General features: G+C 38.5%; 1 protein-coding gene across 4 annotated transcripts in view; it reads left to right on the top strand.

The window, feature by feature from the left end:
• The first annotated feature begins 481 nt into the window (after positions 1-481).
• Positions 482-17,626, top strand: part of CPQ (carboxypeptidase Q) — a 130,991-nt gene continuing 113,846 nt past the window's right edge. For 2 of the 4 annotated variants that reach the window (XM_068184365.1, XM_068184351.1), the window contains exons 1-3: positions 482-1,085; positions 12,762-12,969; positions 14,101-14,202. In XM_068184365.1, coding sequence (XP_068040466.1) covers positions 659-1,085; positions 12,762-12,969; positions 14,101-14,202 — 737 coding nt within the window. In that variant the 5' untranslated portion in view covers positions 482-658. The remainder of the gene's footprint in view (positions 1,086-12,761; positions 12,970-14,100; positions 14,203-17,626) is intronic. The other 2 variants (XM_068184341.1, XM_068184357.1) reach the window with 2 other exon arrangements.

Here is a 17,626-nt window from a genome sequence, read left to right as displayed (position 1 = left end):
CTTGATTTAGGGTAAGCACTGCTTAGCAACAACGAAAACATCAGTGTGTTATCAATTTTATACTCATACTGAATCCAAACCAGAGCACTGTATCACTTACTAAGCAGAAAATGATCTCTATCCTAGCCAAAACTAGGACACTGGAGGCATTGGATCTAAATCTTAAATCTTTTTAGTACAATAGAAAGCACTTTTCTGATTATGAAGATTGAGATCAGGAAGAACTTTTATTCATGAGAGGTATAAGAAGTTTTTGTCTAAAGACATTTGATTTGGCACTTCTGAAAAGTCCCGCTCCTAAGAGAAAGGAGATGCAAAACTCCTCCTGCATGGGAGCAGCCCTGGGTTTTGATTCATTGAATAATGTGTTTACTTAAAGAGATGCAGCATTCCAAGGATATTTCTAAAGACCACAAAGATTGTGTCCAGTGGTCTGAGTATCTTTTTCATTTGCTTTCAATAACTGTCTTCAAGTTGAGCTTATTTTCCTGCTAGTTCTGATCAAAGCATTTTCATGATAAACTAATTTCTTTTCATTTCATTTCTGTCTGCCAATCCAAATAACTAAAAGTATTGCTGATAGGTGTATAGTTTTTTAACCTTTTTTTCTTTTTGCCTCTCCAACAGGCCATCTGTGGGAAAGAAGAAAGAGAAAAAAATGAAGCTTTTATTAGTAATATTTCTCATGAATTTATTACACCAGTATTCTGGGAAATCTTTGAGAAGAGATGGAAGTTCCCTGAAGTCATTTGAAGACATTAAAAATGAGATAGCTGGCTATACTAATATTGCTAAGGCTATTATTGATCTTGCTGTTCATGGAAAAGCTCAGAACAGATCCTATGATAGATTAGCAGTTTTTGCTGACACCATAGGGCCTAGACTCAGTGGTTCAAAAAACTTAGAGGCAGCCATCAAATATATGTTCAGTGCCCTGCAGAAAGATGGGCTGGAAAATGTGCATCTAGAGCCTGTGAAAGTACCACACTGGGAAAGAGGAGAAGAGTTTGCAGTGATGCTGGAACCAAGGAATCACAGCATTGCTATTTTGGGACTTGGGAACAGTATTGCAACTCCTCCAGAAGGTAACTCTTCCTTTTGGAATTACATGTGACTTACTTTTTAACACAAACTGGATTGTATCCCTAATAACTTCCCTCAGTGGTCAAACTGTGGTTTTCTTCTTGTTGTAATAGTCCTGCAAAACAAGGTGCTATTTTCCTGGGACTTTTCTGTATGGCATGGTTGTGACTGGTGCAGTTTATATTAATACAGTTTAGTTGAACAGACTTGTAAAATTAGAGTTGATTCCTGAACTTTCCATTAAATTTATACCCTTTTTTTTAACACTGCTGAACGTCATTTGCAAATATTATGGTCCTCCATTGTGGTTGGTAGGAAAGAAGTTCTCTGTGGGGTGCCAAGTTGACACATGATATCTCCTTCTCTTCATGTGCCCTATTTTGCAGGACTCAGCCCTTCACTCCAGTAAAAAACAAGACAGCAGGAAAAGGAGCTGTACTTGGAGAGTTCAAGCCCCTCACCAAACATAGCAGTCTGTATCTGTGTGCCTTTCCCTTTCCCTTTCCCTTTCCCTTCCCTGTCTCATGCTCAGCTTGGAACTTACTGTTCACATTGTTTACATGCTCACTTTGTCACTTACCTGTCACTGAACTGTGTGTTGCCTTTTAGATAATCATGTATGATATGTTACTCAGGAGCAAGAATAATCATTAGCTGTGCTTAACAAGATCCTGGTCTTTTAAACCCCAAAATATTAGATTGCCTATGAACAAAATTATTTATAAGATTTTCTATTTGTACTTATTGGTGTGAGGCTTTGAGGATTGTTATTTAAAGGCCAGATGAGAACCTTTTTCTGTGACTGCTCTCCATAAAAAACAATACTTATTCCTAGACCACTTCAAAAGCATTTGTATTCCTTTATGAGAAAATAAATTCAGTTTAGGAAATAAAAGGTAACATGATACTCATAATTCTTTTATGAATTGTAAATTTTTGTGATAGCGAGCTTTCTGTTTGAAGTGAAACAACATATAAAACTGTTATGTTTAGAAAAAAATATATAGCTCATCAAAATGCAACAAATAAAACTGGGTAATTTAAGATATGCTTGGAATAAATTATACTTGGTTTGCAAAATTGCTGGTGTGAATTTTATCTGAGATAGTTCTGTCATATTGAGGTAAACACATGCCTAAAATGCAAAGCAACTAAAACCATTACTATTTGTCCCATGATATGTTCAAGATTTAGTGCTTTGATAGGAGAAAATTTAGAGCAAATTTTAAGCCTACAACTTATTTTGTATTCTTTCCAGTCCTATTCCAAGCTTCCTAAAAAGTAAGCTAAAATTAAAAGGTCTTTTTGGTGTTTAGCAAGTGTTGCTGAACCTGAAAAGAGAACCTGCAATTTAATTTTGGCAAACATCTTTACATCCCAAAAAGTCTGTTTTTCACTTCTGTTTCTTACTTGTGTAGTTATTTGCACTTGCCTGGTTTTACTCCTAGATTTGCCCTTTTTTTTTTTTTAGTGATATACTGAATTTACATGTTTAAAATATCAGGCTAATTATGTCCTTATTTTTCATCTGTAAAGATCCTATATCTTGAAAGATGTGATTGTGTTATCCAGTGCTGGTTTAAAACCCCCACATTATTCTTTCCCACAATGTCACTTTCCTCCGAGATCTGCCATGTTTCTGAAGAGGTATATGTGTTGGTACTAGAAGACTTTATGGCAATGAGATCTCTCACAAAAGAGTGGGTCATTTCTCAGAATTTGTGGAATTATTTTGATTAAATTGCTTACCATCTGACTCTCCTACTATTTGTGCCCGTTCTGATTTCTGCTGGTCTCATCTTGCTCTGTGCAAACTGTGACAGGTTTTTGTGCTTGGGAAGGTTGTGTGGGGTAGCTGGTCCCTGGTGAGCACTTGGCTCTTGTTCTTCTGATCACTGGACCATCCTTCTGGCTGACGGAAATGTCTCGTAAGAGCTGCTCGTCACCAGCCTCTGCGGGCAAGAGAATTGGAAGGCATGCTGTTGAGAAAAGTGCCTGTCCTAAAACTCACTCATACCAAGCATGGAATAAAAAAATGTATAGTTAGATTATTAAAACCACTGCCTTATCACTTCTGAGGATTGTCACAGTGCCTTATTCCTAAGAAAAAGGGATAGGAAGCTGCCCTAAATGGCATCAGAAACAGTTGATCAATTCCCCTCACTGAGGGATTATCAGCAGTTCTGATATATCTTGTTCTAGCCACAAAGTTGTGGGGGTATGACTCTTCCTGTAATCAAAATAATGCAACTCAACATGAGATGCCTGATGCCAGTTATCCTGTTGTTACAGCACTGTTGTTACATGGGATCAAACTGGGGAGATCTACTGCTGCTGTGCTGAGCTTTGGCAGAGGGATGTTTTAAAGGCTCATGACTGTCCTTCAAATGTTGGCTCTATGATGATTCTTTGCCTCTAAAGTGGACTGTGCAGATGATTCCTGAAGTTGTTTGCTGTTAGCTTGATAGTTACTACATATTTTAAGTCAGTGTTCCTGTCAAGATATGTTTCAGACCCCTCAGTTTACAAACCACTGTCTTGGTACAGCCCAAACAGATCCCTTCCTTGACACTACTGATGCCTGTTAGAGACAGAGTTGGACTTCTTGTCTTTTAAGGTGTAGGAATGGGATTAAGATGAGAGAGGCTGACTCCCCCACCCCAGCAGGAGGTACAGGACACCACTTCTTGCTTTTTGTTTCGTTTCAGTTATGTTCTGTATTCCTCTCTTCCCATGATTTGGCCCCAGGCTTGTGACCCGAGAAGCTAAGAAAATAGGAGACATTGGCAGAAGCTTAAAACTCGGTGCTGTTCTTGGTGGCCTTTGGTTCTCTCAGAGCCCCTCCAGAAGCTCAGCATGCCAAGCAAGTGCTCTGGAGGGCTCTTCATTAACATGGCAATAGCCTAATAGCAATTAGAAACCAGGTGTCCTGGGATGACTTTATGATGCTTGTATCCCCAGTTGTCTGTTCTGTTTGTGCTGGATATTGAGTTCTGCACCCTTAAGACTGGTTATGAGAGCGAAGAAGGGGAAAAAGAAGTGCACAGTTTGTTTTCAGAAACTGCACTCACTCCTCTGCATTCCTGCTCCTGGACTGTGTTGTCTGCAGCACGGACAGACAGTGCAAGAGAGCTCTTCTTTGCTTTTTAGTTGGGTTTTTTTTTAGCTAACTGAGGCAGACAAGTTCCCTGGACTGTGGTTTTTCTTTTTCTTGGAACTGTTCAAACCTGCTCTGGACTGAAAACCCAGAAAAACACTGGGAGCTCACACCTGTGGCCCACCAGGGCCCGGGTCACGGCATTTTCCAGTGCAGGAGGGACTGATCAGAGACTAAGTGAGCCAAGTTGCACCCCATGACAAGGACTGTCTGAATTTGCTATCTCTTCAGAATAGCAAGAGGTTTTATTGTTTAGTATTATTAATTTTTTATGCTTGTGAATACTTTGCTTGTTAAATAAATAGTTTTTTCCACTTTTCTCCAAGGAAATCTTTTCCTGAACCAGCTGGAGGAGGGGCCACTTGAATTTGCTGTCTAGAGGGACCCCATTTGGAGGTTTCCTCCCAAATTTGCCCTAAACCAGGACACCTAGCTTTGGATGTTGGAAATTCATGGTTTAATTTCCCTTCTGTCCATGGAAATTCAAACCAGTGTTTCCTAAGAGTGACCCAATGGCTAGAGCACATGCTGAGGTTGGTTACTTTCCATTTCAGCATACACCATGCAAGTGTAGAAAAAATCCACAATCCTTCAGGGCAGGAACAGGAAGCTCTAAATAGTAGCAGTATTTTTAGCTACGAAGTCCAAGCCAGTCCACTGACTCCAGGATACCAGGAGTGTCTCTTCCTGCAGGTCTTCTATCTCATGCCTGTGGCATTGAAACCCTATTGGGATGTGCACAGGGCTTTTCTCATTTATTTGATTTTATGAGATTTGCCCACTTTGGCTCAGATACGGAACAGTTGGATAATGCGCAGGAGGCTTTTCAGTACCTTGTGATCTTGTGGATAAAATCCTACTTTCTTCTTTGTGACTGGGAAATATGCCAAGATGTCAAGTTCCCGGATTCCATCTGATTTACACAGCAAAAAAGGAGAGCACAGAAAAGGTTAGATTTTTCTATTGAAGAGGAAAAACCTCCAACATTCTCCCTCTCCAAGTGTATTCCAAGATATGAAGATGTTGGGTCAAAGAGAAAGTTTTCATGTCCTTTGATCTCTTTACAAGAAGGGAGTAACTTCACTGCCCGCTTTAGTGACAAGGAGAGAAGAAACATGAAACAGAGTGACCTGGATTTCCAGAAATCCGCAGGGGCTGAAAATAGTCATCACCTTGAAGAACTGGATTCCTAGGTAGCAAACAGGATTGATTGATAGGAAGTGCTCAGTTTTGGGAGCTGGAAAACTGGAGATTTACCATATTTAGTCAATGTCCTTGTCTCATTTTCAGTGTTTCAACATTGGCAAAACATAGATATATATATAGAGAGAGGGAGAGAGACTGTGTTGATTTCTGGTGGTACTGATTATATCCCCCAAATATAATTGTTGCTTTGAGAATCCCGTAATTGAAGGAAAGTGGTAGTTTAGCAGATGTTTGACCATAAAGTATCAAAGAGTTCATCTTTTTGCATGTGTTTTAAAATGCACTTTTTTTACCCTGATGGGTGACAGTGCCCTTTAATTTTAAAGAGATACTGACAAGTAGAACCAACTTCAGAGCAGCCTGCCCTGAAATGTCTCCTTAAAAAAAAGGAACACTCTCTGTTTTTTTATGTACTGTTGGTTGCAGCAAAACTGAAATAATATAAATATGAAGATGATGCACTGGCAGACCTTTTCCTAGTTTTTGTGTTCAAATCACAGTCTTTTCTTTGTTTAACTGTCAACATTTGGTCCAGCTGCGCTCTTACAGAAGGTGATAGGAGCTTTGCAATTAGATAACATGACAGTAGTTCCAGCCTGTTATGTATAAAATGGGGATAATGCATGTTGTCTTGAAGTTCTTGGTGTGGGCTCTTGCTGTCTATCCACCATTTTATTAAGCCAGGAATGTTGCTGAAAGAAGTGGTCTGGCTCCAGTCCTGGTTGATGCATTTTGTCCCCAGTGTTGACGATCCTCTTTTTTATCTCTGTGATGAAGTGGATTAGGGAATTCAGCTAGATAAACAAAAGGCCAACAAAAAATTATTTTTAATGTGTATCAGAGGATTTACCCTTAAGTTGCCAGCATCTTGGATGACCACTGATCTCCTGGAAGAAAAGTGATGCCTCTGGAGGGACTTGGGTACCCCTTTGATGAGGGGTTCAGTGCTGAGAACAGGGGTTGGAGAGAATCGTGAGCATGAGAGCCCAGTGCGCAGCAAAGCCCTCCTGTCATCACTAGATTTCTCTTCTTTCATGTGTGAGGAGCTATTGATGGACATCTTGAGACCATGAGCCTCAGTATTGCGTACCTGGATTGTATATTATTACTTAGAGTAGCACTGCTTATGGTATGGTAATTATGCTACTGGTTTTCCTGGAACATAAAAGTTGACATCTGTGAAGGACTTGAGATACTGTGGTGTTCAGTTACCCAGCATCTGGGCTAATAGTTAGTGCAGGAGCATTTCAAAGATTTGGAGAATAGAAGTTATCTGCATGGTTTTGAGGTGGACATGCTGTCTGGGGAGAACATGGGTTCCAGTTGCTACTTTAACCAATCTTCAGGTGAACTGTGTGGATTGCCAGTGGTGAATTTTCTGGTCTTGTCCTTTTGCAGTGTCACTGAGTTGAGGGTGGTTACCTCAAGGATGTTAAGGCCAGGCTGAAACCATTGAAGGCAGGATTTGAATATGATTTTCTGCATGTGTGGGGTATGCAGACATAGCTGGATGGCAACGTTACCTTCATCCCAATGGATAGCCAGCTGTGACTGGCACCTTTGACTCGCTAAGGAGAGAATGGTTGTCCTCAGCACTTCCTGCCTTGAGCACCTGTGTTCTCAGAAACTGATTTTTGTGGATCTTGGTTTTGGGTGTCTTATTCTTCCTACACATTGCATAGCAAGCCTGTGCTCTGTCCAGGGCTGCTCCTGGGAGAACCTAACCTGTTGCCCCACTCTTTTGGCATCTTTGTGCTGGGGCTTGGGACAAACCCATTTTCTCCTAGGATTTGTGCTGCACAGTAAGCTACATGTCATTGAAACCAAACTGTTAGAAAGAGATCCAGCACTTGCTGGAAATTTGAAGTACTATTTGTCAAAAACCTAACTATTATATAGTGTATATTTTTGTCTGTGTTCTTAAGGAATAGTACAATATGTTTAGTCTCAATGCAAAGCATCAGAGCTGAATAGCTTCATATCCTTTTTTATAACTGTCCTATGCAATTTTATTTTCATGAAGTAATTCTCTTTGCTGTTCCACAGAGTAGGAAGGTCACATTTTATAGAAGTATTGTTCATATTTTACAAAATCCTTCTTCCTGATAAAACCCTCTGCTTCATTTCACAGTTCCCTTAAAATATTATTATTTTATTCATATTTTAATTATTATATTAGTACGTATTTATATGTATAGACAGAGCAAATGTGTTTCTAAGTGTTAGAATATTTCAGATTTTCAGTACATGCTAATCATTTTTGAGTGAGAAGGAAAAAAAAGGAGTGATGATACTAATCTTTCATTTGCTTCAGCTTGACTCAAAGCCTTAATTGGATGAGGTCATTAGAGACAAAGAATTTGGGTCTGTTTTTCTAAAAATCTAGTTGAAGTTTGTGGATCATTGCAGGAAAGATGAATGAATTCCTGGAGAGTGTTAGAAAGCAACATGTTTCTAAGAGAGGTATGCTAGAAGTTGAGGAGGAAAATTATTTTAGAGGATGTTGAACTTAAAAAAGGATTTAATGCCAGGTCCCTAATCTAATCTTTGAAGGCTATATTTGCTTTTTTCCCCTCCACTCCCCAAGACCTTCTTTCCTTTGACTTGTCCCAACAACTACCTTATCTCCAGACATACATACTTACCTTTGCGTCATATGACCCACGCAAAAAAAATCTAGGCTTTGTGAAAGAAGCTGTCTTGCAAATAGGCACAAGACAGTGCTTGTGGGCTATGTCTGAAAGAAACAGGGGCATGTTACTTTTAATCTGGAGAGATAACCAAGTCTGAAGGACAATGGGAATAGCCAGACTAAGGTAAGAAAAGCTTGGGGCTACTGCTTGCATGCATTCAGGGTCAGCATAGGATACAGTGTACCTTGATGAAGCAGCTTCTGGGCTAAAATAGCTTTGTGGGAAGAGCTGAAGTAGAAACAGATATCTGGGATATTGCAGGAGATGAGGCATGAGGGTGGCCTGACGTGGCTGGTCTGTGAGGCAGGGCTGCAGTCAACACATGGGTGTCAGGCATTGTGGTTGTGGTGTGTTGTTGCCCCTGCTCTACCATGAAGAACTGTCTTGATTTCCTGTTCTGATATCCTAATGCCTGGTTCTGGTGAACAGGGAAGTAACATCCTGACTCCTTCTTGCTCTCATGACTACAGAGGCCAGGACATGTTTCAGATGCATCTCCTCCAGTTTCAAAATTTCCACTGTTGTCAGAACAATTAGATGTGTTGTTGACTTTTTGTGTTGATACTTCTTTTCCAGCTTTATCTTGTCTAGGCTTAGAATTACTGTATTTTATTTGTTTTAAGCAAAAATTGCCTTGCCCATCAGCTTATTTATTTGACAGTGGCAGCTATAGTGCATGTGGATCAGTAGCATCACTGTTCCATTGTGTGATTTGTAGAAGAAATCATAATTCTCACTTTAGTGTGAAGTAAATGAAGTTTAGGAGGTCCATAGGCATGAGTTGTTTGCTTGCTGCTATTGAAAAGAATTTATTGTCAAATTAATGATGACTGCATTTGGCTTTGTAACTGGATCTCCAAGGTACTGATTCTGTTATCTGGATGACAGAAATGTGACAGGGGGAAAAACAGAAGAAAGTAAGGCCATACTTAAGGAAATTGGTATCCAATAAGATTAAACAGTATGCAAATAATATTTCCTTCTGGGTTTACTAAATCCTTTTAATATAGTAATAGATTGGAACTAACTTGATTAATTTCTGTGTGTTTGTGAATAGAATGTTTCTGGGATAGTGATAAATAAAAATGTATTCTGTATGAAATTTCATTGATGTTTTAATAAAGATCCACCAGTTTCTAAAATCTGATAATAGGGTGGATTTTCCTTTTTTTTCTTTCTCTTCACTGAGACCTGTTAATAACACAGACAGATACATATCTCTAGATACTAAGATGACATAAGTATTAGCTGCAGTTAATCTTGGGGAGAAGTTATCTTGTGAGGGATCCTGTTCGAACTAATCTACTCCTTGCATCATTGCTGGCAAGTAAACAGCTGTGAGGAGGCGACTCTCCTGACAGAATTTTGTTTGTGCCAGGAGTCAGACTTCTCCTATATAGCAGTGTTACACACAGCTGATTTATGGGTACATTTATATATATGTGTGTGTGTGTATATATATAAATGTATATAAAAATATACATTAACAGTCTTGTATTCATCCTGCCTGTGACCAATTTTAGATTGCTAATGCATACCATACCACTTATTTCAACTGGCAGTGTGATGATCAAAGTTGTGACATATTCAAGTTTTGAGATAGAAACACACATTTCAGTGTACAGAGGACTTTGTAAAATATAATTTTGTTGGTAAGTGAAAATATCCTGCTTGTTGCTACCATGAACACCCTTCCTATACCTTAATTCTCAGAAAGAATAGGGTACAATTTGCTGTTTAATATGAGATATGAGAGGAAGCCCATAGTACTACCTAGATTCCTTTGCACACTCGCCCAACCCAACAATATGTTTCATGTGATGAGATGAAATAAATAGTTTTCAGCTTTATACATTCAGCCTAGTTTATAATGTTTGTAATTCTTCTTTTTATGATTCATGCCTTTTACTTCACTAATTCCCCAAATACTCTGTATTCATCTCTTGGACTGTGTGTGTTATAATCTTTATATCTTGCTTAAGTAAGCAGGCAATCTGTCTCCCTCCTTACACTGGGTTTCTGAAGAATTTTGTTCAATAACACACAGCCAATATGTGTAAGAGACAATATCTTTCAACATGGGAAGCAGAGCCATGAGGTAGGAGATGTTAGGGTAGATTTCTATTAATTTGCTTAAAGGTTCAGTAAGGTGAGACATTTACAATTTCTAAAGGGAATAACTCATTCTCCTTAAACAGGTAAACTGTTGGGGTTTTTGTTTTGTTAATCCTTTTGCACAAAAGGTTTAAGGGTGGTTTGTGTATGTCTGTCCACATATTTGTTTAAGATTGCTCTTGTAACTTCAGTCAAAGAATTTGAAATGGTATAAAATGGCACTAAAATGCAAATGAGTAATTGAATTAGTCAGAAGCTATGCAAAAGTGAAAATTTACATTGTTATGGACAGCACTGTAATTCATGTTTTATGTATACCATGCTGCCATTAAGTAAAATTTGCAGAGAGAACGTTTGTTTTTTTCATTTTATCAAAGGATGGCTTTATTTAGCTTCTTAGGGGACATTCAAGGGTAGAGATACTAAGCTAGAATTTGCAATTCTGTGTTCTTTCTCTTAGCTTTCCCTTAGCACAAATTTCCAGTAATTCTCACTGTACAGACTCCTGATGCCTGTCATCTAGGAAGGGCCATAAATTTAATTCACCATCATATTTCTTAGGAATTAAAGATACTTACTAGCTGTCTGTAGCTTTCTTAAAAAACTTTTTAGAGTTGGTGTTTGTTCATGTATGCAGTCATGCCCAGAAGAGTTACACTCCTTGCTTCCCTCGACGCACAGTCACCAAGACATGTGTCCTTCCAGTGCCTGCTGCACGATCCAAGTGGAGCACTGGGGAGAGAGAATATGAAATAGAGATTGCAGTAATATCAACCTACTGAGACCATGACTTCTCTAGTGGAAAATGAAATTTTGCAGATACCTGGCTTTATTTCCAGTTGCACGGTTTCATACCCAAAATTATCCTGTTGCTGGGATGTTCCTTAGCTAGGTGGCTGAACCTGCCATTAATTACAAGCAGCTGGAGTCTGCTAGAATGCTCACCTGCCTGGCAACAGCAGTGAGGAATATGTGAAGGTGATTCTTTGGTTTTCCTCTCTGAAACATTGCCAGGTTAAGGTAATAATCTGAATATTTAAAATTTTGATGCTTCTCACACTAGGTTATTTTTGTAGCTAGAACTCACTTTTGTTGTAGCAGTAAATGTCTGTTGAATTCTTAGTGGTACATTCTAATGAAATCAAACTTCTGTGGAATGGTTTCTTTAAGGGTTTGAAGTGAAGTTTCATTTTAAGAAAGCCATGAGCCTGGGCACACTGATTCTGGGAGACATTACCTTCCTATTTTTCTAAGAGTTTTTCTCGTTTATTGTGGTTTTAAATACAAGTCTTTGAAATCCTCTAAATAATTCTTGTTTCACACAAAAAAATCAACAACCAACCAACTGGAAAAGGACTTTTTCAAGGAGAATAATTTTATTCTTAAAAACATGATAGTTTCACTTTATTCTGACAAATCCTTGCTAGAGGATTTGTTACTAGTTTCAGTTTCCATTGATGTATTTTGTGACTATTAGGTGAAATGTGCAACACTAAAATTTTGGACATCCATTACTTCTTCTATATTTAGAAGCAAAGTACTTAGCAAAGTACTTTAGAAGCAAAGTACTGCATGTTGTTAAGCTGTCTTTACTTATCTTTGTAACCAATCAACAAAATTGAATTTTCAGCATTGTAGTCATTTTAATGAATTACTTCTCAAATGCTGTGAAATATAGTTCCTCAATTAATGTCCTTAAAAGTTAGAAGGATTCTCTCTCTGGCTTATCTATAACATTCTTTGTTTTTTCAAGTAAGATAATACAGCAATTTAAAACTATTCCAACTATTCAAAACAAAGATCTGGGTGGGATCTAACTTACCATGTGTGAATAGTCCTGCACAGGAACCTGCCTGTGTTTTCTGTATCATGAACTGGGAAATGTGGATTCCTGGGAAAACTCCCAGAAAGAGATCCAATAGAACTGTTATATTCTCCTGACTTAAATATGAAGATGATATTATTATTATTTTTTTTTATTAAGCACATTGCAAAATTTGTTGACACTGCAGTGCTTTAATTTAATTTCAGTTATGGATTAAAAAATTTTATCGGAGTTACAGTCTAAAAATATGGGCTTCCAGCTGTCTTATGTTAAGCTAAGTTGTTTAGCAACATATCAAAACATTTCCACAAAATGATTACTATCTTTTTTTAATTAATCCCATAGGCAGCTTTTGCAAATGTTTTTGTACTATAAATTATTACAATAAGGCATTAAAGCATATGTAGAGAGCAAAATTCTCCCATGTAGCCTCCTTACCCTTCAAGTTACATTTTAATTCTACTGATAGGAGAGTTTACAGAGGTGTGTGTACTTGATCAGGGTTCTATCGCATCTATTTAGTACCGAGGAAGCATTTCACATAGTCTTCCTTTCTCAGGAAAAAAATAACTAATGCTGATTTCCTGAGTTCTGCACAGTCCATGCCTTTCTGTCTGTTTGAAGTGGCCATAGGAGAGCTATAGGAAAGCATTGCTAAAACCACTGTAATGCTTTCTTTCAGGAATTACAGCAGAAGTCATAGTTGTAGCCTCATTTGATGAACTGCACAAACGAGCTCAGGAGGCCAAGGGGAAGATTGTCGTCTACAATGAACCTTTCATCAGTTATGGTGAAACTGTGCAATACAGGTTACAGGGAGCAGTGGAAGCTGCTAAAGTTGGAGCAGTGGCATCCCTCATTAGGTCTATTGCTTCTTTTTCGATTCACAGGTAAGCATTTTTCTCTTTTCTTCCTGAAACTCACATTTCAATGTTAGCTGACATGAGATTTCTGGGCAGGAATTTTTGTTCTCCATGACTTAAACAATGCCAGTTTTGAGTGGGTGTTTGGTTTTGAAACTATTGGCTTCACAAAAGTTCTTTTCCCCTGTGCTTTGTCATTCTTTTAGAATGTTTTCATATTTTTTTTGTTCTTGATCCAAGTTTTGTATAATATTTGTTTTAAAGAACTTTCTACATGCTCAAGGCTGTCATAAATATTCTGAACCAAAACCAAATGTCTTTGGTGACAACAGACTATCAGTGATAATATGAACTGGTCATTTTATGTGTTTGACTAGAATATACGTGTACAGTTTTCAACGTATTGTTAATTTTCCTAGCATTAGGCTGACTTGTACTAGATGAAGGAGTAGTCTGTTTGAACATAATTTAGAACAGTTTAGCAGCAGGGTTTGTAATTCTCGTACTGCTTTTTCAGTAAGGTATGTGAAAATAATGATTTTTTAAAAATATTTTGATTTCTTAGTACATTATTTGTTTTTCACTGTAGTGTTATGTTACTGAAATTATATATTTTTGTTTTCTGGTTGGTAACAGAATTCTTTTTTTATCTGGGAGTTTTTTCCAACTCTGAAAGCTTACACTTAAAATGCTTATCTATTGTGAAAAAGACTAGTTGAGGCATAGAGAGGAAATGGAGAAGGGTTCAGCCATATAGTGGAAGGCTGACAGATGCACAGTGTCCTTTAACACAGTATTTCTGAAATCTTAAACTGTTATTAGTGACCTTAATGTCTGCAGTGATCTTTGTGTAGGAGCCTGCTGGTTGTGATGGGAGTTCTGGTCAGGCAGGCCCAGGCAACAGAGCTGGACTGAGGACTGGATCAGGACAGGCCCATCTACTGCCCGCCATCCTGTCCCTGAGCTGCAGCCTGAGCAGGACTGGCAGGGCATAAGTGATGCCAGACACAAAGCTTGACTGCTTGAACTGTAGAGCTCTGTTAATAAAATCATTTACATAAGACAATATGAAACATATCCAGTTTATACAAGAGAGGTGCTATATTTTTTTAACATTCTTTCTTTGGCAAGTACATGATTGTTTATTCCTCCCCCTAGTTGCCCACCCAGTAACTCTTTACCCACAGAGGAGTCATTGGCAGTAGCTAACCTGTCCCCGAATGTGTGCCACAACATAACCTGGACTTGTGTTCTGTTTAGGTAACACCATGGTTTCTTTTTGATCTCTGCTCCTAGGTTTTCTTTCTGCAGAAGTCTGGGCTGGTAGGTGGAAAGCATGATATAGCTTTGGGTCTTTCTTGAGGCTGGAACTGGGAAGTGACTTGGAGGCATTTGGAGGCATGCTTGAATCCACTTCTCTGGAGAGAACATGAGTGGTCACACGTCAGCAATATTAGAAGTGTGCAAACTTCTCCATTTGTAATGCTTCAGAGAGTCAGAAAAGTCAGTAAAGCCAACAAACTGTATTGGAACACATACAGAGAACAGGGCTGCCTCTGTAGTTGCTTGGTAGCATTTTTATATGCTTGTCCTGGTTTCAGCTGGGTTAGAGTTCATTTTCTTCTTAGCAGCTGGTACAGTGCTCTGGTTTGGATTCAGCATGCGAAAAACATTGATAACACACTGATGTTTTGGTTGTTGCTAAGCAGTGCTTACCCTAAGTCAAGGATTTCCAGTGTCTCATGCTCTGTGAATGAGGAGCTGCACACGAAGCTGTGAGGGATCACAGCTAAGACAACTGACCTACACTGACCAAAGGGATATTCCACACCACAGGATGTCATGTTCAAGTATGAAAACTGTGGGGGGGAGGGAGGAGGGGAGCTTGGCCAGAAGAAGCCAACCACGTCTTGGGAACAGGCTGGGCATTGGTCAGAGGGTGGTGAGCAATTGCATTATGCATTGCTTATTCTTCTTCAATTTACTTATTTGCTGTTGTTAGGGTTTTTATTTTTTTTTTGTAATTAAAATGATATTTTTATTATTATATTTCACTCTGATTTTTCCTATACTGTTTAACGGTTCTTAACAGTCCTCAACCCATGAGTTTTTATATTTCTTTTTCTGAGTCTTCCCATCACACTCAGGGAAATAATGAGCGAACAGCTGCACGGTGCTTAGTTGCCAGCTGGGATTGAACCATGGAAATGCTCCACATTCCCCTAAAGAAGTCAAAATTACCTGTTAAAAATGCGTTCTGAAATATAAAGAGCTTGAATTCAGATAGTATCCAAACTATTACTAGTGTATTTCTTGGTGTCCAGCAAATGTGATGTTTACAATGTATTTTCTAATACTTGGAATTTTCTAATAAAGCTCATAATGATGAACAGATAGTGGAATGTGTTTCAGAAACAGTTTTACAAAAAAAAAAAATATGGTTTTGAAATAGCCTTAGCTGGTATCATCAAAGAATATTGTAATCTATAATGTGTTGATTTTCTGAAAACCAGAAAATTATGTGTGTCCTGTCTGTAGTTACGGTGCTATGCAGAATTGTTCAATTGAAAGTTACTGTATCTTCTCTTTGCTACAGTATTTATGGAAGTGCATTTAGTATGGAATGAAATGCTTAGAGGTGAGGAACAGAGGTGGAGATTGAAGGAACTGGCATTACAGTAGTTTGAAAACTGTATGGAAGTAGATGCCAAATGCATATTTATTTAGAAGTATTGAATCCTTAATTGATACTGGGAGCAGAGGTGTCATTCCCAAAAGTAATTTCAAATGTAGATGCTGCCATGAATAATTTTTTTACAGTGTACTTTCTGTACTCTCTTCATTTACCTTCACTTAAGGTTTTGGGTTTTTTTTAATATGGAATGGATTGGTTAATGATTTTTTTTTTTTCTATAATACAGAAGGCACTCAGGTCCAGTCCCTCCCTTTGATAATTCAGTGATTACTAGATCTATTTCTCTTATTTTTAACAAGTAGGTATTGCTACAGGCAGGATGGATTTTCTTTTCTCCATGCATTCTCCTGTGTTTTCCTCTAACCATCAGTGGAGTGTCTCCTTGTCTATCCTAGCAGTGTGGTGTGCTGGATGGACTATGTGCTGGATGTGGTGCTTCTTACCTGTCAGTGTCTGGGGCACTCTTTGTTCAAGTCACTTGCCTTTCTAATTAACTAGTGGGAAATACTGCCTTGCTGCAGGAGTAGTGTGTTAGAAGGGTGAGAGATGAAAGGTAAAAAGCTAATAAAAGGTTTCTAAATGTTGTGAAAGTAAATCTTGCATTCTTGCAGTTTGTATGCTGTTGCATTGTTAACCAGAGCCTTTACTTCTTTGGCCTGTGTGTTTACATGTTCCCTGGTAATATGAAGAAATGATAACAGGATTGTGGAGTTTTCCAAAATAACCTGGAAACATCTTAGAAGAAAGTATCCTCCTTCTCACACTGCCCTTTCCCAGTTTCAGGTAAATGAAAGGTGTAATTTCACAATTTTTCCTAAACTATATCAAATTTGGTGGATGCATTTTTTTATTTCTTTGTTTAAGGAGTTTTGTTTGTTTGTTCCCTTTCCAAATTTTTCAACCCCTTTTCAACAGGGGGCTGCTTATTGTTATTTAGTTTCTCCATTTGCTGGAACAATGTAAACCAACTTTGTGGTGTGATTTCTAGGTGATCTTGCAATATGAGTAATATTGATAGGTTAAAACTAGGTACTGTCATTAGCATCCTGGGCTTATTTGGGCTCATTATTACAGCTTACTTACAAGGTGGAATTGGTGAAATCACAACATGAGTTAAATCACTGTTCTTTTGCTGGTAACTTGATGGCTGTTCCCTGTTCCAGAAGTGGCAAGTGGCTGCCACATTGTCAGGGCAAAAAGTATGAAGGGAATCTTTGACCCAGGGACAGTTTATTTTTCTTTAAGGTGTGGTAGTATAACTGTGGAGTAATGAAACACCCTGGGGACTCAAGCATCCCAATTCTTAATAAGGGCAGGAAGGGATGAAATTCATTATACTCAGGAAAATTTATTGATGTGTTTGTACAAGGAGTCATGACACTCACTGGTGACAAGTATTTGCTGTTGAGTTTCAAGGAGTTGATTCATTCATTTTGAACAGCATTGCTAAGTGAATAGGAAATCAAATTAGCAACCACGTCTTCCTTGACCTATGAAGAGATGACAGTAGTTACGTGGTATTGCAATGTTACATGGCTGTTGTGTCTCTTGGCATTGTCTGCCTCTTGTGTTAAATGATTCTCTTGGGTTTTTTTATTTGTCTTCTCTATTGATAGCATGTAAGAGTGGGGTTTTTTTATGTAGGAGAAAATAACTGTAATTAATAGGTAGTTGGTGTAAGGGACACTGTCCACTAGACCAAGTTGCCCAAAGCCACATCCAACCTGGCCTTGAACACCGCCAGGGATGGGGCATCCACAACTTTTCTAGGCAACCTGTTTCAGTGCCTCAGCACCATCACAGTGGAGGATTTGTTCCTAATATCTAATCTAAACCTATTCTCTTAAAGTTTTTTGCAGAAAAGCCATGCTGTGGAATGCCACTGTCCATAAAGGAGGCAGAGGAATCCTGCAGCTTTATTCTAATGAAGGGAGAGTCCACTAAGCCATTCCCCCGTGGGGTCTCTCTTGAGGTTTTGGAGGATGCAGC

This window comes from Anomalospiza imberbis, chromosome 1 (genome assembly GCF_031753505.1).
Source record: "Anomalospiza imberbis isolate Cuckoo-Finch-1a 21T00152 chromosome 1, ASM3175350v1, whole genome shotgun sequence".
In the NCBI taxonomy this organism is placed as follows: Eukaryota; Metazoa; Chordata; class Aves; order Passeriformes; family Viduidae; genus Anomalospiza; species Anomalospiza imberbis.
The sequence above is the reverse complement of the archived record's forward strand: the minus strand, read 5'-3'. Positions and strand labels throughout refer to the sequence as shown.